General features: G+C 37.6%; 4 protein-coding genes across 8 annotated transcripts; 1 reads left to right on the top strand and 3 right to left on the bottom strand.

Annotated features, from left to right (window-relative positions):
• Positions 1-1,002: 1,002 nt before the first annotated feature.
• LOC124215546 (uncharacterized) lies at positions 1,003-3,048 on the bottom strand. The gene is made up of 4 exons (XM_046619058.2): positions 2,863-3,048; positions 2,108-2,360; positions 1,598-1,943; positions 1,003-1,440 (listed from the first exon to the last, which is right to left on the bottom strand). The coding sequence occupies exons 1-4, from the start codon at positions 2,877-2,879 to the stop codon at positions 1,373-1,375; spliced, it is 684 nt and encodes a 227-aa protein (XP_046475014.2). The 5' UTR covers positions 2,880-3,048; the 3' UTR covers positions 1,003-1,372.
• car (vacuolar protein sorting-associated protein 33A) lies at positions 1,118-19,036 on the top strand. 2 transcript variants are annotated; one of them, XM_069134605.1, is made up of 8 exons: positions 1,118-1,350; positions 15,440-15,633; positions 16,151-16,635; positions 16,879-16,999; positions 17,074-17,234; positions 17,386-17,934; positions 18,348-18,470; positions 18,572-19,036. In XM_069134605.1, exons 2-8 carry the CDS (start codon positions 15,605-15,607, stop codon positions 18,658-18,660), a joined length of 1,557 nt encoding a protein of 518 aa, XP_068990706.1. In that variant the 5' UTR covers positions 1,118-1,350; positions 15,440-15,604; the 3' UTR covers positions 18,661-19,036. The 2 variants fall into 2 exon arrangements, with proteins under 2 accessions (XP_068990706.1, XP_046474224.1); XM_046618268.2 differs by lacking the exon at positions 1,118-1,350 and adding an exon at positions 15,024-15,331.
• On the bottom strand, positions 4,352-11,986 carry LOC124215194 (uncharacterized). Of its 4 annotated transcripts, none has more exons than XM_046618272.2 (4): positions 11,866-11,986; positions 6,861-7,113; positions 6,295-6,640; positions 4,352-5,680 (listed from the first exon to the last, which is right to left on the bottom strand). In XM_046618272.2, the coding sequence occupies exons 2-4, from the start codon at positions 7,089-7,091 to the stop codon at positions 5,280-5,282; spliced, it is 978 nt and encodes a 325-aa protein (XP_046474228.1). In that variant the 5' UTR covers positions 7,092-7,113; positions 11,866-11,986; the 3' UTR covers positions 4,352-5,279. The 4 variants fall into 4 exon arrangements, with proteins under 4 accessions (XP_046474228.1, XP_046474227.1, XP_046474225.1 ...); XM_046618271.2 differs by having other exon boundaries at positions 4,353-5,680; positions 11,840-11,972; XM_046618269.2 differs by lacking the exon at positions 11,866-11,986 and adding an exon at positions 10,420-10,809 and having other exon boundaries at positions 4,353-5,680.
• Positions 13,602-14,534, bottom strand: LOC138190629 (uncharacterized). The gene is made up of 3 exons (XM_069134384.1): positions 14,507-14,534; positions 14,002-14,204; positions 13,602-13,949 (listed from the first exon to the last, which is right to left on the bottom strand). The coding sequence occupies exons 1-3, from the start codon at positions 14,532-14,534 to the stop codon at positions 13,602-13,604; spliced, it is 579 nt and encodes a 192-aa protein (XP_068990485.1).
• Positions 19,037-19,533: the final 497 nt, after the last annotated feature.

Here is a 19,533-nt window from a genome sequence, read left to right as displayed (position 1 = left end):
AGAAGCTCTAATTTGTCTACTGGATGTATATGTCAGTATACGTTTACACGCGGGGCAATCTGATTGTGAAACCGCGACACTTTAGCGAGTAGGTACTCCAAATAAATATTGGAATTACCGCGGAAAAGTAGTCACCAAATAGCCTTATTTGTATCAATGAATTTCGACACTTCTTATTTGTGTATAACCAGCTTGCGGAAACCATATTTACTAAATTACCACAGTTATTAAAACCCTCGCTAAAGGTCACAATGCATGTGCAGAAGCTTGTTCAGCTGTCTCTTACTCGTAATGCGTTCGGTCGGTGGCACAATTGTGCAAGAACGCCTTGTAATAGTTCCTTCTTTAGTTTACTTCTTCATATGTTATTTTACTTTATTCCATGATGGGATATCTGCCTAAACTGGATGATAAACATGGGATGTTCAGGGAACGTTATGTTCTCAGGTGAGTCAAGTCAATTCTTTGAAATTTATGACCGTTACGAATCAACCATTCGTGGCCACGACCAATTTTCATGTGCACATATCATCTTTGTAGCTGACCATTACAGATCACTTCAGCAATTTTGGAAATTTTAGTGGAGATGAACAAAGATTTCACAGAGTGGAAACAGAAAAAAAATTCTGCTAAATACAGGTTAAAGACTTTCAGTATGTATAATTATGCAAATATGTGCATTATTTTTTAGAGAAATTGGATAATCTGGAAATATATAACTATATTTTGTAAGTACGTAGTTGCAGAAAATATCATACAATACAGAGCATTTATAAAGAAACCGAAAAACTGACAAATATGTTATGAAGAATCATCATTGCTGTAATATATATATGTATAAGTTCGTGTCGTAATCAAGGAACTTTGACGGAAAAGAACCCAACCGCCAATTATCGTGAATTTCCTCGTGTAAGTTTCAAGTAATTGTTACTCATTCTTTCTGGTTTGTGGCACACTTTTTATTAGCCTGCATGAAGATTTTGAGAAACGGAAAATTTCCAGGTCGTTTTCACGCTTGTTGGTCAAGTCCGATAACAATATTGCTACTTTATAAGTACATAAATCTGAAGAATTAAATATCATTTATGATACGTGCAGCAATAACGCTGCCGTTACTGTTCGGATACAGTCATCGGAAGTTGGCAGGATATCCAGATATCGATGTTTTTTACGCACCAATAGTGCCGAGGCCAACTAATTTTGAAACAACCCGCAAACATGTCCCAGGAATGAAGAAACCGGAGAGTCAATAAGAGCCTATTGCTTCACGTTCAGACAATGAAGGTACTGCTAGTGATGGATAATTTTCTTTGGTAGCAGACGTTTCAGTTGGACATTGAGACGGTATTCGTAAGTATATGGCCCAGAAACATTAAGTCTTACTAATTGTAATATCCGCACAAGCCCTATATTCTTCCTGCGGACCACAGCCGAGAGCCCCTGTAACGAAAGTATTCTTTTAGTTTTTATCAAATTGAGGACATTTATCATATAAAAATTTATAGTGGTACGTATAACTTGTCATATTATGCAGTAATCCCACTGCGTTATGGGAAAACGTATTGCACAAGTCCCGGCGATTGAAATTGAAATTTACCTGTTCCATCGCCACAATCGCCCCAGTTATTTCCGGCTACGTATCTCCATTGGAGTACGCACTGCTCACAGGTCATGCGAGCAGGTAGTCTGTAGTTGACCTCAACAAGGCCTGGTCCAGATTGCGGGTAATACCTGGACTTCCCGTCTGCCCCAATCAGAATATTTTGATTCAAACATTCGGCCGTCACTTCGATACCGCGTTGTTTCATCGGACACACCCGAAACTCAAAGTATCCTTTGTGGAACGCCGTTATTTCTACTTTTATCGGGATGATAGAACCGGCGCGATATTTCCTCACTATTATCCCATTACCGTATTCACCACCCGTTTCATGTGGTCGAGGCTGAAAATATCACACAAGAATTGAAACTTTCGTTAAACGCTAAATTGATTTTACGACTTTGTGAGTCGTTGGTAGTACATACCTATATACATGTGTTTTGAGGTACTTCCCAATTTACCTTACTGCTATTTACACCATTATTTCTATGCAGATAAGGAACCTACCTCTTGTAAATTCCACGCATCTCCACACACTCCGCATTTTCCGTTGTTCACGCCCCATTGTATGCCATAACCGCCACAATACCCCTGGTTATCGTCGTAATCAGGTGGATTGTCAAACCCGTATCTCCACATGGAGGCTCTAGACGGAGGTTCGATCAGTCTTCCATGTCCCGATACATCGTAGATTAAAACATTACCCAGTATGAAAAGTTGCAACACGTAGTAATACATCTTTTTACTTGTCGGCGGACACCTAAAACAATAATGCAGCATATATGTTGAAATTTTACTATTATACCGAATGACAAGTATGCCATAAATTCCCGCTTTGCCATACAGTATTACTATTTCAGATCTCTGATTACACGTAACAATATAATTAGATTTGTTAACAGATTCAATCACGATTTTAGGCATCCGAATTCATTTAAATTGCAGTTTTCAGATTTATTTTTAACGTGTGACCGACGAACGATTGATACAGGCATGATACAGTTGTACGACTAAAAGTAGCTCAAGCTGTAATAAGCTGCCTTAAACACAATCGCGATTCTGTAATAGTTCCCGTAATTAGAACACCAAGAATTGAGCTTGAATCAATTCAGACGTTGACTCATAAATTCACATGATAAATTTGAATTTCGCACACTAAACAAGTCATATGTTCCACCAGATTGATAGATGCATCTTCTGTAACATTCGTCTGTGAAATTAGTTGAAGGTATTTTAAAAAAGAATGAAACAGATTCACTTACCTTATATAACTTTTCATGTACCAACTTCTGTTTTAAATGTTCAGCTGCCAATGAAAACGCACCACGCTTTATCAACGATCTTGATTCTCAATTGCCAAAACTCTGAGAGAGAATTCTTGACTATTCCAATTGCTCGACATATACGCGTAAAAGACAAGTGGATCGGAGTAAACTTGATGAAGCAACCAGTCTATTTCACCTCAATACTTGCCTGCTACTGCGGTCAACCTGTCCCGTTTTGTATGATGTAGGGGTAGGTCATTGGGACGAGTCGTTTTGAACGATCGTCATTCGTAGAGTGTAACTAACGTATTTCCACAATTTTTCCAAAAATTGTGAATATTTTTTAAACATCAGTGGGTGGTTAAAAAAAATGTTTATTCAATCCGCCATAAAAAATTAATACTACCTTGTCAACTTTAAATTCATATTTCAATATCACACATTCTTGCCTTCAATAAACAAAATCGTGGATATTCCTTTTTCTCTTGATTTATACCACGACTAAGTTTATATACGTGAATTTTTGTTGATTTGTACCAGGTGAAGCTGTAAGTTTTAATCTATGTTAGGTAGAGTGACAAATAGTTTTTCTTGTACATATGCACAGAAAATACAATGAACAACAGGGGATTTTGATTACCTTAATCTTGTTATATTTATAAATACTGCTTCGTATCGCTACGGTCTTATTGTTAATCATGTTTTGCAACATACTTTTGCTGGAGGAAGCGTTATTCATACATCTCCGATCTTATCTTATCCGTGGCAAAATGTAAATAAATATCCGCAGCAAAACGTACGAAGGCGCAGAAAACATCAACCGTTAAAGGTGAGGTTGAAATGCATCTGACGCTAATTCCAAGACGAGGTATCGAGACGATGAATTCGTAGTAGAACCTACAAGGATGTTTAACATTTTTATATAGAACAAGTTAATACCGGAAGAAGCGTGTGCTATACTGAGAAGTATTCCAATATCGGACAAAGCTGGCCTGACCTATAAAAAAACATTTTCCTCATCAGTCTACGTATGTGAAATAAACCGAAAGACAGAGATGGAAATGGGAATTGCATGATGTTTTGAGATTTGCTTTTATCAAGCTCATCATATGCGGAGTAAGATTTTTTGATACAACCGTAGTGTATTTGACCGAGCTAAATATGGTGAAACAAGTATTTTCTCAATTAAAGATGATGTAATCTGTTTTAAAAAAATGCAGTAAATTACATTGATTAGTGTGACGCTATTCATTTTATTCGGCTGATGAATACTTCAGGCAAACGCTGGTTTTGACTGAATATATTTGGTAATTTCAAGCAATCTTTTCTGTCTATATGTGTATGACGATGAAAAATGTCCAATCTTTCAATTACTTACGGTTGCAAAACACGCCGTCCCTCGGCTGAAAATTTGAACGGTAAAGAATCATTCTATCACGAGGCATTATTTGCTGTAGGGCGGAAATATACTCCGTATGAGTAATAACTGCCAATTTATTAAATTTATTCTATAATCAAATTAAGTTTATTGTAAATATTTAATTATTATATGTAAGAAAGGACGAAGTCATTGTTTTTATTCAAATCACTTGTTTATATAACCCCTGTAGTAGAATCTTCAAAATTTTAAGTCAATTAAATAATAAACACGTGTCGGTAATCCTCCATTCATACTTTAAACTACGAGCACGATTTAAACTATCCATACACTCTTCGGATTAAGTTAAAAGTAATTTAATATTATATCAAGCTGTCAGGTTGTAAAATTACCTAAACTTTGATCGACATCGTTCAGTCGCGTAAAATAATTTCATCCTAGAAACTCATTAGTCAAACGTGTGTGGACATTTTAGATACAATTTGCATCACCGTAATCATGCAAATATTCCTAAAGAAATACTTTTCGGGTAATTTGGATGTTTCGAAGCTTGTGCCAATAATTTTCACATGTTAGAAAATAAATAATTTTACTTGACGAATAGTCGTACATTCTATATACAGGATCTAGCATAACGATACAGAGAACTTAAAAAGTCAAAAAAACCATTGAAAATCAGTCGATTTAAGGTTATTGTTACATTACTGGTTAGTCATAATTAAGGAATATTTAACATATAAAGAAAACGCTTACGAACAATCGTAATTTTATACTAACCAAAATTAGCTTCGTCGCGACGTTGAACAATTTTTTCTACCTTCCGTTAACTTGAAAGTGTTTTCAGAGATCGAAAAACTATTCGCGAGCACATCGTTCGGTTGCTTCCTAAACTCAGATTACAACATAATCATATACCATAAGTACATAATAAGTTTATCTTCAGATAGGAGCTGCTGCCTGAATCTTACACCGATTGCTTTAACACTACGGCTATAAAATAAGAAATCACACTCATTCGTACATATCCGATTGCAAGCTAAGCATCCAGAGGTGAGTGTGAAATCGAATTTTGATGTTTCCTCTGTCTCGGAGGTGCAATCGGTGCCGCATTGTCAGGCGTCAATAACTTTCCAGCCCTTAACCACTGCTTGGCTTTTCCAGCGTGATAATAGTACGTGTACAACAAGGCAAAAGCAGCTAATATAACCAGCAACGATGTCCCCGCAATGACCAAACTGACCACCCAGTAAGGCCCTGATATATCAGACACAAGAGAAGGCTCGGTAGGCGATGGTTGGGCGTGTTTCGTTGTCGAAGTTCCACCTGTTGCATTTGTCTTTGGCGTAATTGGTCGTGGAGGTAGCGCAGGTTGGTTGTCACCGATCGAAATATCCGCACAAGCTCTGAACTCCTCTTGGGGACCACAGCCGACAGCCTCTGTAACGAAAATCCACTTTGGAATCGAAACTGGAAAAAGCTTCCTTTGTAAAAAAATTTCATGCGGCAATGACTAGCGACACGAGAGAAACAAACGATACGTTGATCATAGGCGAGTAAAATTTCTTCATAAACATTACCGTACAAAATCGGGTCAGCTTCAAATACTGAAAACCATAGTTATACACTTCATATCTGTATTTTTCTCTCGTTTTCTTTGTAAGACTGTTTATTATTCTTGCCGAATGATTCTCGATGAAGTTATGCAAGACCATTTACCAACCCTTCGGTCAATTATGGTAGTACAATACGATTGTTACGCAACGTTAGAGTCTAAAAAGGCATCGAATGATATAATTAATAGCGATTTCTACATATCGATTAGCGCCGGTAAAGAGGTCAAATTTAATTCGGTAATGAAACGAAATCTCAGTTACTACGGTGCGGCCAAAATCCCATAAAAAACGTGAAATGTTCCAATCATGAATTCCGATTGTACCGATCGATTCCTCTCACAAATATAATGCAAAGAAGTTGGAATTTTCAACTTCTCTACATCCCACGCTCACTCGTGATACGGCTTAAGAAAACCTTTATCGGCAATTTAAAATCACCTGTTCCGTTATCGCATTTGCCCCAGTTATTTCCCGCCACATATCTCCATTGGAAAACGCATTGGGAACACGTCACGTCGTCTGGAAGTTTGTAGTGACTTTCAAAGATTTTATTTCCAGGTCCAGGATAGTATCTAGGTGTCCCGCTTTCTTCGATAAGAACATGCTGGTCCAGACAGTCGTCCGTCACTTCGGTGCCTGCGTGTGACATCGGGCATAAACGGAATTCAAAGTATCCATGATGGTTCGCCGTCAGTTCCACTTGTACCGGGATAATGGAACCTGTACGGTATTTTCGTACTATTATACTGTTGCCATATTTCCCACCAGTTTCATTTGGTCGAGGCTGCAATTATCGTAAATGGATTAGTGAATTGTACCATATGCTAAATTGCTTTGTTATCATATTCTTTTCAGTAACTGAGTAAAAAGAGTCGTGAATTTGTGAACAAAAATCGAATTCCAACTTCGATCGTGTGCCACTTTGTTAATTCTTAACGAGCGTGCAACGAACGCCCAATTTCCAAATAAATATCATATCGTTTTCGACGTAGCGATTTTCCCACCGGTTTCACATCCCACGGATCTCCGCATATTCCGCATTTTCCTTTGTTGCGATTCCACTGTCGACTGAAGCCACCGCAGTACAACTCGTTGTCATTGTAATTGTGTGGTGTGTTAAATCCGTATCTCCACATGGAGGCTCTGGACGGAGGTTCGATCAGTCTTCCATGTCCCAGGACATCGGAGAAAAAGAGGGTGCCGAATATAACGAGGCGAAAAGCCACTTGATACATATTTTTAACCGTTCGAGTATACCTGGAACAATGCGAAGGATAATACGGTATTAGTTAGTGCATGAGAGTTACTGCAAAGCAATTTTCGCAATACACATGTCATGCATGCATTGAAGCGCATCTTATAATTTACGAGAAATCGTTCCCATGGATGGGGTGTTTATTAACCAATGCGAATTTCGTCGCAATATATCGGGCGTATAATTATAATTATAACTCTAACGATAACGATCTTGTTCTCGGTCCGGGCTGCGTGTACAGTAATCACTGTATTTATTAAAGCAATAAGACAGTAATTGTTCTCACGATCAGAATTCATGGCTACATCGACAAATAAAATACCTTATTGAGGAGAAAGGTGTATCGACCGTAAATTATTGCTTTCAAATTTAGAAGAAAAACAAAAAAAAAAAAATTACAATTTCAACTTCCGCTAGTCACCGTACCGGAAGAAGTCAATTAGAAAGGTGCGGGAAAGGTTGAATTCAGACTGTCACCTAGTTATAACAATAAAGAGACTGAAGAAGGTACCTCATTAATTTTCTCCGAGAAAATGATCGTTACAGCTATAGCAAAATAAATATTCCGATTGAGATATTGCGGCTTTCATAATCTAATGTGTGTATAAATGGTACTTGGTTAAACATGACGAAAAATTGTATTGAATTGTTGCTGGCGCGTCAAAACTATAAATTATCCCAACAAGTTTCCCGAGTTGAATGCTTATTAAGCCGTAAAACAGTATTGAATTTTAATTTGACTCCAAGTGTCGCTTCTCGAGTTGTATTTTATGGCCATTAACAGTTTTTCGTAATCTTGCGTGTTTATGGATAGTAGTAACGGTCGGAAAGCTGGACGGTCAAGTTTAATGTCATATCGCGAGAAATCGAACCGCGTATCCAAATTACAGATTTTATATTTAATTATTTCAGGCCCAAATTTTTTACAACCGACAATTTGCTAAATTTCTCGATCCACTTGATCCACGAAAGCTGTTGTAACATATATTGGTATAAAAAGCAAGGAGTAGGGTAAAAGTAGGGATTTATGTCCACATCACTTCTGCGGTGGTGCAGCACGGCATAACAAATTACATGAAATTTCTCCGCTGTATGCAATGAGCCAAAGTTTAACGACACGTGAATGTTTCGTAAAGTCCGAGTGTTACGCCTATTGAATGTACATATAATATGAATTGTCGATTAAAATTTAATAACGAGTGCTGGTAATGTAAACAAATTCTCATGTGGAATACGAAAGTGTCTAATTCCAATTGTAGATGAATTATAAAACCGTTTGTAAACAGTTTGATGATAGTCCGACGACACGCTCGCGTGTATTAACAATTTAAAATAGTGTTCTGAGAAAATTTCATCGGTTATAATTATTATAGTCAGTTACCAAACATGACCTCATGTTCAATAAACTGTGTAAATTGACCTCGCTGCGAGTGTTTAGACATAGTTACTTTCATTCGAAGACAAAAACAGTTTTATTGAACAGTGAGCCGATTTCCACCCGTCGCATAAATTTGAATATTGAATGCAAAATAGGTTGAACAGTTTACCAAGCGCATACACGAATCCCTACAACTCCAGAATTTGTGTGCTAAATTTGAACGTCTCATTTGTAAAAAGAAACTGTGCGGTGAACCCGGCCGTTTCACCTTTAGAGATTTCTCTTGTATTTGGTTCACGTTTAAAGTCGGAATTGTAGGTGATAAAAAATAACATACGTTCATGTAGGACTAGGTCTAAATATCCGAAATAAATACGCACCAGGTTTTGCACATACGAACTCTTGACTCTTTACCAACTAATCCAGAGCTAAAGTTCTTGCAGGATAAAATACAAGCCGATCGTGGCAAAGCTCACTTAATAACTAACCCAGCCTTCGGGAACGCTTGGCCACTACTGAACTCAGGTTTACCACTCTTGTACGTAGGAGTAGGTCATTAGAACGAGGCGTTTGTCCGCAATCGTGATGCATCGGGCATACCCTGCCCGTAGTAAGAATTTCTTGTTCACGTTCCGGGTTCGATTCTATGTAACGTACTCGGTTACGCATCTTCATTCGGAGCTTTTTTTTGACCGCGGAAAACTGTAATAATTGTTTCAACCAAACCAGCTACAAAATTGGATCACCGGTTTAGATATTTTTGTGATGCGATCGGAAGCAGTTATTTTTCAGTGAGAAATTTCCGAAAATCAACCTATCAAAAGTGGACTGTGTATTCAGATGTTGGCGCATTTAAATACACGTATTTGTAAATTAGAATGGTTGCGTGTGAGAAAAAAACAAACGATTCGACAAGAGGAAAGAAATATCACAACGTTCACGTTATTTGTTGTATTTTCAAAATTCACCGATGGCTGAAAACTTTTATGAAATATAACACTTTTTTTTAAATCATTTCTTGCATTTATTTTGTATCTGAATTTAACACACCTGTTATTGCGATGAATTTGAAGGGAAAAATATAAGGTACAGAGTACAGCTTTACGAATTGACTGCTATAATAGTTTTGTGTTCTTCTTTTCTTAGTATACTATCAACAGTATTAACATTATTAACAACAAGACCAGACAATTTTATCAGTTATTATTTTATCACAGCGGCTGTACTGAATTTCGGTGAAATTTTGAATCACGTACGATCGAAAGTGGCCAGGGCCTCGAAAGTGGCAGAAATAACGGATAAAAATGACTATAATTTGTAAATTGATCGTGCCCACAAAGTGTCGTTTGTGGTTGTTTATCTGGAAATATTAGCCGATTTTCTTTCAGTGTAAGAAACCATAAACAATTTTAAAAGAATTTCGTTTCACTTTTACGGTGTTTAATATTCTTCTCATCGCGTAAAAAGGATGAAAAAAAAAAGACTAAAAACAACATTATTGTAAAAAGCGGAAGGATCAGTCTATTTCATCACCGCTTTCGTGCGGTCAAAGCACCCGCAGCATGCCTTTTATGTCAAACTTGTTTGTAGAAGTTGTTGAAAACGGTTCAGCGGAAATCGTCGGAAGTAAGTTAACCGATAAATCCGTTACGTGGTAAACAATTTGCACTGAATTTTAACCGGCGAAATGAGTTATATTGCATTCTGTACCGCGTGTCGCAGGACAATGAATCGTTTACGGGGAAGTAAGGAAACCGGTTTTTCGAAGTAAAGACAGACAGACCAGCCAGACATTCTTGTTTGCATGCAGAGTTTAACAAATAATTCGGCATACAAACTAGTGAATAATTATAGTTATAACTTGAGCAAAAGCACGATTAAAATTTACAAAGCAATTTCAATTCGTCATTTACGAATAGACAGTACTTACCTCAAACCCAGTATCATGTGTGTATATTTATATTGCGATGTAAATGATCCTATGTACGCATACGGGCGAGTATGGATATACAGCGCCTGCAGATTAGCTGTATTTTTATAACGGAGCGGCGTCTTTCTGGTTCGAATTAAACACTGCTACAATCGCAAAGCCGCGAAAGGCCTATGAATAACCACCGGCACTCTCACAGAATTTCTATCGGTTTCTAATCGGCGAAGATTCGCTCGGATTATCAATGACACGCCTGGCAGACTCGCCACCGCGTCTTTTTAGTCAGCGAACCAAGTCTGCCGGAAACGCGATCCCCGCAGGACTACGGACAACTGAAAACTGATCCCGTCCCCTTTACTTGATAGTCTTTCTCGAGTCTAGCAGACCTCTAGAGCGCCGCACAACCCGCACAAATGAATCAACCGTGACTAAGCTCGGGCTCAATTAGATACACCTCAAAAAGTTCCTACGATCATCAAAACTCCAAGTCGTTGATTTTCGTCCTCGGAGAGGTAACTCGATGAGATACTGGTGTAGAAAAACTGTAAGGTTCAAGTTCTTGACGTTGCATTTTGGGGCGTGGAGGGGGGGGGGGGGGGGGGCTCGTTATTACGAAAGTTCAGAATTGTCTGAAATTCAGTCATCTCCTTCAAAGTTATTCTCAGGTTGAAAAGTACTAATTTTTATTTTAACAGGTACTCCAAGACAAACACAACTGGGTATTGACGAAACTGTGACTTTATTCAGACCGCTGATCTATTTAACGGTTAAACTCATTTTAGATGCACAGTGATTTCTTTATTCTGATTGCTTCTTATCGACACAAAACTGAAAACTTTTCCTTTTCTTTTCTCTCGTTCTCTTTGTCGAAGCGAAAGCCAAAGTCAAGATCCTGTGTACCGAAGATTATAATAACTCGGTCTGGTTTTATAATTTCTAATTACGTAGTTTAGTCAGCTGATTGCGAGAGATATAAAACAATTAAGCGCTCAAGCCGTTCCTCAATAATCCTTAACATTTTTATTGCACTTTCTCCTGTCTAGTACAACAATCACGAGCGCATTTGTTTTCGTACATTTTACAGCGAATTGTATGCCACAAAGCTATTATGTCTCCAGTTCAATGCACGAAACTTGGCATAAATTTGGACATTAATTGCCGGCAAGTCGCTCCGTTTAATGATCCCACCAATAGCGTCTCTTACGCGTCTCACATGTAATGATGCAGAAAGTTATCGCACTACCTCCATATCACGCACGATCTCGCATGCGTGCATACATAAATATCAGGTTAAAAGCTGAGACCCAACGATTATACGCACGGGTGCCTATTTCAACCGATACACGCCATAAGCCGACTTTTCAGACCCAGCCGAGGAGGAAAATACTCCAAATTTCTATCGTCAAACGCTTGTACTCACCTGTACGATGTTTCGTATATCCATACCTGTAGTATATACGCGAGGAACGGTCAGACCGCAAAACGGGTCTATAACCGTGTCCACGGACACTTCGATTCCCGAGGCTTTGAAACTGTCGCTTGATACGTTTCTTGCCAAGACCCTGAACCAGTCGACTTGTAATATGTGCGACGGTGGGCCTTGGGCCCACATCAATACGCCTACAGTGCATTGTATAACTGTAATTTCTCTCTCTTTAAGGGGGTGCCCTCGTCGATTTCGACATTGTTGTATACATCTCCAAATATCGAAGTCTACGTATCGAAAAACATAAAAACCGGCTCAACAGCCTCATTCTTTTTTTTTTTTTTTGCAACGCAATTTTGAACAAAAACATTGCAAGTCATTTTCATTTGACGCAGAAATAAAAAAATGGCATGGAATCTACGAAATCGGAATATTAAGTTCGTAGAAAGCATGTCATTTCTTTATTTCTGCGCCAAATGAAAATCGATTGGAGTGTTTTTATTCGGAATTGTGCACAGAATGAGGCTGTTAAGCCCTTTTTCACGTTTGGCATACGTAGATTTCGATATTTGGAGATATATACGTTAATGTCGAAATTGACCTGGGCACCTCATTCGAAAATTGAAAATGATTTATCGAACATTTGATATTGCTCATCATGAATCAACATTTCCATAAATTCTACCAATCATTGATCTGTGGTGAGTATAGTAGTATAGCCGCAGGGATCACGGACCTATTACTGCGTATAGACAATGTAAATTGGGAAAAAAGAAAGCATTAAGATTGAAGAAAATCACAGCGGTTGATACCTGTGTATTAATAATTAATAATATTTTGAAAATACCTTTGCAATGGCTCATTCAAATATTCATTCGAGTGAATCAAAACGAGTCAAGCATTATACTGCCATTATATTGTACGAGAATAAACATCGTGCGGTGAAGAGGAAACGTGAACCACTCATCGATGACTAACGCGCTTCTTGTAATCAGCGAGGACACTTCCGAACAGGTGAGAAAAGACTAGCAACCTTTTACTTTCTGACTCTTCCGATATAACATACCTCGGAATGCATAGAATTCTACATTGCAGGTAACTGTGTAATATTGCCGAAGTAGGTGATCAAAAAGACGTTCATCAGTGGCGTAAATTAGTGTTTTATGTTCAGTGATTTCAACGCCGTGTAAAAACTGTGTCACAGTGCCGATAGACGTATAATTTGTGAGTTTATAATATAAAAATTTTCTCCGATGAATTCATTATACTTATTATTTAGATAATTCAACGATTATGATCTTTTATAGAAATCCAGCAGCCTCCATTGCCTTCACGCTCTTATAATATCGAATTTCTTCTGTGTAAGAGGTATACTTGTTATACCTAGATACATATTTTGAGTTCATTCGAACTTGGCTAAAACGTAATTATATCTATGTATATGTACCTTTAAATATCATTTATACTTCCATAATCTGTTTTGCACTTTCAGTTAGCTACGTACAATAAAACTAAGCCTTTATAATACGTTCACCAGAAAAATTCTAAATTAAATCATACGTCATAAAACATCATTCATCATACATCATACGTAGGTACATCATACATCATACATCATACATCATACATGGTATTAAGGTTCGAAACCAAATTTTGGATGTTCGGATGTTCAGAAAGTGACGTCACCCAAATTTTTTTTCTCTTGACGTCATCGATCTACAGTAACCGTCACGACCAAATCAGCCAGCCGAATTTCTCAGTCTGGAAACAACCGCGCACTAGAGCGGACGGATGAGAATCGCGCTCCGCAGATTTCGAGTACCGGGTTCTCTACCTCCTGGATCCTACGCTCCGGGTCCGCTACCTGGTGAAACTCGACTTCCAGAACAAGCGCCCCGTAGTTTCTCCGCTCCAGGTCCGCTACCTGGTGAAACTCGACTACCAGGACAAGCGCTCCGTAGTTCTGGCTATTCAGGTCCTTGACTTGGTGACTTTTCACCTTTAGGACTAATTTTCCGTAGTTCTGGATTTCCAGGTCCTCCACCTGGTGGATTTTGACATCCAGGAAAAGCGCTCCGTAGTTCTGGCTGTCCAGGTTCTTGACCTGGTGACTTTTGACCAAGCGCTGCTTAGTTTCTGCGCTCCAGGTCCGCTACCTGATGCAACTCGACTACCAGGACAAGCGCTCCGTAGTTCTGGCTGTCCAGGTCCTTGACCTGGTGACTTTCGACCTTCATGACTAATTTTCCGTAAATTTGGCTGTCCAGGTCCTCCACCTGGTGGATCTCGACGTCCAGGACAAGCGCTCCATAGTTTTGGCTGTCCAGGTTCTTGACATGATGACTTTTGACCTTCCGGACTAATTTTCAAGTTTACAAGTTCGATTATTGAAACCGTCACGTATTGTACTATCAAACGAATATGCATAGTTCAGATAACGTTTTGAATCGGAACAAAAACCGAATGACCAGGATCAACAAATTGCAATTGTTGAGTGGTCGGCATTGTATACGTAGTGTATTCCTACGTGACAACAACGTCGTTCGATTAGAGCTAAAATTGCTGTGCGTAGTGTTTCAACTCTGTCAGCACTTAGCTGATTGTTCTGTGGTATTTTTTGGCGAAATTTATTGTCATAAAATCACAATACGTTATACTTACATGCATGTGTAAACGTGATGTGTAGCATTATATCGAAAAAATCTTACAGGCAGATTCGGTTTGTGAAATGTTTGTGACGTCTTGCCTGAGGAAGTCGTTATCTTTTAAACACCTACTTGAGAATGAAATTGCTTGAAACTATCCGATGCGTTTTTATCGTCGACCGTCGTGGCACTGATCGTAATAAATATACAGCCGCGTGAACATGTTTGAACCGCGTATACATGAAATGCACGAAGCTAGATTAAGATCTTTTCACAGGTTCCCCATTAATTATCGCGGAAATAGTCGGCAAATTAAGTTTAGTAATAAAAGTTCTATCGCTATGATTACCGGAAGAATCGCTGTGTCATTAGTTGCAGTTCATAAACAAGACTGTCACGCGAATACCGGCTAACTTATAGTGTGCGTGGTTTTCTTGCCAATTATTTCATTCTCTCTACTTTCTTTGTCATCTGAGTTAGCATCTAGCTGTATTTAATACAACAATTATTTCATATTTGAAGAATGCAAGCAAAATTGTCCCGTTAAACGAGATGCAGAGGAAATAGATCCGCGCCATTCTATTTGAATATCTCGGGTTACTTCGCCACGCCTCGTTCATTGTCGGATCACGTTGACTAAAAGGCGTCCGCTGCCCATGAGCTGTCAAACATTCATCATAACCTCAAACTAATGTCACATTTCAAAAGAATTGTAGGCATATTCCACTGATAAATAATGTCGTCGGCACATTTGTCGAGCGGTAAATTGAACATCGGCCTTGTCCAAGAACAGGCGAAAAAACAGTTGCTCAATTTGCTAGAAAAATGTGACGGGACGAAGGTAGTTACAAGGAGGCCTACTTCCTAATAATCTATAATCCTACGAATCCCAACTACTAATATTGTTTGAAGAATATAATATTAATATTTTTCTGTTTGATTCGTAAAGGCAATTATATGCGACAAGTCCCTAGCAGGACCGATTGGCGTGGTGGGAAAGTCCAATCTACGACAAGAACACGACGTCGTCAAAGTGATTCCGCTCTGCAGTGGAAGACTTCAACCTACAGATGTTGCTAATGTAATATTTATCACAAGACCTCACTTGCATCTCATGGATTTAATCGCTGAGAAAGTTCACGGGTAAGTTATAGTTGTAAACCAGTCATTTCAAAATAATGAAGAATATTTCCTAAACATAGGATGGAGATTAATCAAAAAACTTATACAAACAATTTTGATCGCTTCTTCAAAATCTTAAGTACTAATATGGAATACAGTAGAACTCCTCAAACTTTGGTACTTAATCTCATGAGAGTCTCACAATCAAAGCAATATTAAAACAAGCCTTGCTACTTTTTGTTAATCACTTTCGGTGATGTTTCTCTCCTTTCTCATACGTGTAAATCAGACATATAAGTAGCCTCTCGAAGTTTGTATCTCTTTCCACATGAGAAAAAAATCTGAAAACCATTTTCACGTATAGACAAGTTCTACTGTAAGTTCAAATATAATGTTCATTAAAGAATTGAAAGTTTTTATCATTACAAAAAAACAGTCAATAACAGAAAACAAAAAGTACGATGTTTAGATGGATATGTTTGATACAATTACGAATTGCCTGATATGCCATATTGGTGTAATTATTATATTTCAACAGCGAAGAAGGTACGAGGCCGGAGAAGAAGTTTCACTTATTTTTCGTTCCCCGAAAAAGTCTGCTGTGTGAAAAAAAGCTACAAAACCGAGGAGTATATGGAAGTTTCACATTATTCGAAGAATTTGCCTGTGATCTATTTCCATTCGATTCCGATTTAGTGTCGATGGAACTCAGCGGAGCATTCAATGAATTCTATTTGGAAAATGACCCAACTTGCTTATATCAGGTAGCGCAAGCTATTCAGAGCCTTCAGAGACTGTATGGTAGAATTCCTAAGGTCACTGGACGAGGACCAGCAGCTAACAAAGTTTGGGAATTGATGAAAAGGCTGCACAGAGAGGAAGAAGATGTTAAAACAGATGGTACTCAAACTCCGTTAATAGAACACCTGCTGTTGTTGGATAGATCGGTTGATCTACTCTCCCCTTTGGTTACCCAATTGACTTACGAAGGTCTTATCGACGAAATATTCGGCATAAACGATAGTAAGTTCTTTTATCCTTATCGTATAACCATTGTTTTTCCTGGTAATTGATACATTTTCTTTACTGACATTTATCTTTGATTATGATTACATAATAACAAGTAAAGATAAGCATGCAATGTGTGTGCTATAAGTGAGCAGGAAGTGGTAGCAAAATATATTGAAAAATGATTTCTGTGGTTTTACTGCAGGCATTGTTCTTTATCGAACAAAGTATAAAGATTACAAACTTTGTTATTTCCAGCAACCGTTGAGTTGCCTGCTGAAAAATTTCACGATTCTGATGATTCACCAACTGTCCTCCCTCTCGATAAAAAGGAACAAATTATTTTAAATTCTGGTGAAGAGCTTTTCGCAGAGATTAGGTGACCAAATCAAATTATTCTTTGCATCTATAATTATCGTCATTGGAAAACTTATTTGTTATTTATTGAAATAGGGATAAAAACTTCAACGGCGTAGGACCAGTACTAAGTCGCAAAGCTAAAGTCATATCATCACAATTTGATGAGCGACACGGTGACAAAAGCGTCCAGGAAATAAAACAGTTTGTCGCCAGGCTACCGCACATGTTAGCGACAAAGCAGTCACTGGCAAGACGTGAGCAAAATAATTTATTGTCAACGCAATTTACTTGACAAGTGCATTCGCACGTATTTAATGATATCAAATGCAATAGGTTTTGATAAAATTGTGACCATGAATATTTATGTTCACAATATGTGATGCGTTTTCTTTTTCTTTTGGGCAGATACAACTATAGCGGAAATGATCAAGGAAGTAACAGATTCAAATAATTTTCTGGAGGCTTTACAGACGGAACAAGAATTGTTGAATTGTATAGAAACAGACAAACCTAATTCATATATCGAGGATATGATAGCTCAACAGCAACCATTGTTGAAAGTATTGAGACTGCTTTGTATTCAATCACTAACGAACTCTGGTCTGAAGCCAAAGTTACTCGATTACTACAAAAGAGAGATAGTACAGACTTATGGCTATCAACATTTGCCGTCGTTAATAAACCTGGAAAAAGCTGGCCTGCTTCGACCCCAACAGCCTGTAAGACAATATGCCGTGTTGAGGAAAGCCTTACGACTAACAGTCGAGGATGAAAGTGAAGTCACCCCGAGGGATATCAGTTACGTTCATTCTGTCTATGCTCCTTTAAGTGTGAGGCTGGCTGAACAATTAGTACAACCTAATGGATGGCAAGGATTGAATGATGTATTAGGACTATTGCCTGGTCCTACCGTCAGCACTAATCTTCAAACTTTGAGTTCAACCCCAGCGAGAAGTATTAATGATACTTTTTCTTTTGGTATTAGTAGATAGAATAAGTATTAACATACTGTGAGTTTTCCAACGAGTTGCAAGCGTAGGTTATTGACTCAAGGAACGTCGAATTTTAGACAAAATTATTTATTATTACATGCGTATTTTTTAATCAATATGGTCTTTTTGCATAGATTGTATCAATAAAAGTATCGTATATATACTCCATGTTAAATTTGTTCATCCTCCAGACTGATGCTATTGGAAAAAATTGGGAGTTTGAGGTTTTAAGAATTTTGATTGTAATTGTCAAATTTTACGACAATTAGTTAGTGACGAAGTTTTTTTAGTCGATAAAACTAATTTCCTGAAATATTGCGAATCTAAGTCGACCCCTTAGAAGTCGCTAATTTATGTTCGTTTTATTTGTTACAGGAAATTCGATAACAAGTGAAGATTCAACTTCCGAATCTACGCGATTGGTACTAGTATTTTTTATCGGTGGTTGTACATATGCTGAGATATCTGCATTGCGATTCTTGTCACTACAAGAAGATTGTAAGGCATAGATTGATGTTCTTCATTAATATAATTTTTTCTTAATAATCTGTGCAGTTAACAAATTTTCATTTATATTAACAAAAAATCTGTTTTTACAGCCAATGTGGAATTCGTAGTTGGAACAACAAAACTGATAAATGGAAATTCTTTTATAACTTCACTAATGGAAGATTTGGAAAGGAACTGAATCCATAGAGTACAGTACCATAACTAAAAAGTATGGATATTTTATTTATTCATGCGTAATTTTTATGTCTTGAATATACATTTTCACCTTATTCTGTGCTATATATCGATAAGTAATAAGTATAATTTATATGGTACAAGTACAGTGTACACTAAGGGCGTCCCTTAGGTTGTTGACGAATTTTTAAAAAATTTATTTGGGGCTTATCTTGAACAAATTCGTCAACACCCTAAACACGGGACACCCGAGTGTACACCTAACATCTATCTAATTCACACTTGCATTTCGTAATGTACTATAGTACGAAGTCTTTTTCAAGAATAATTATTGTAACATTGATCTACATAGTTTTTGTTTACAGTTTATCTTCGATGAATTGGTGTTTCAATTATACATGTCCTTCTATTCACCAAATATTTTGGTCCATTTTTATTTTTAATGTTATTACTACGACTGTTATTGAACATCATGTACATACATACATTGGTATGTATACAAATATTGGTATGTATACAAATATGATTCAGTTTAGATGGTTTTGCTAATCATTTTTATAACTCTTCAAGCTTCATCAACTATTATTTTACAGCAAACATGACAGTTTGTTATTACTAATAACCCCCGTTTTCCAACATTGGATTTTCAACGATCAAATGAAAAACTTTATCACAAAAATTAGCAGCCTCAACTTACAAGTGCAAAAATCTCAAAGTTGATTTTTTTCAACATTATGCGATATAAGTAAAGATAAACGAAGCTGTTCTCTGTTTACTTTTGAATATCCCTATCCATGCGATCATTGACCGGGTGCGTCGATCGGTAAAGAAAAAATCCGAGTTATCGATTAGCGAGAAAATCGGAGGTTGGGGCGCC

The sequence above is a fragment of the Neodiprion pinetum genome, chromosome 3 (assembly GCF_021155775.2).
Source record: "Neodiprion pinetum isolate iyNeoPine1 chromosome 3, iyNeoPine1.2, whole genome shotgun sequence".
In the NCBI taxonomy this organism is placed as follows: domain Eukaryota; kingdom Metazoa; phylum Arthropoda; class Insecta; order Hymenoptera; family Diprionidae; genus Neodiprion; species Neodiprion pinetum.
This window is presented reverse-complemented; position numbering and strand designations above follow the sequence as displayed.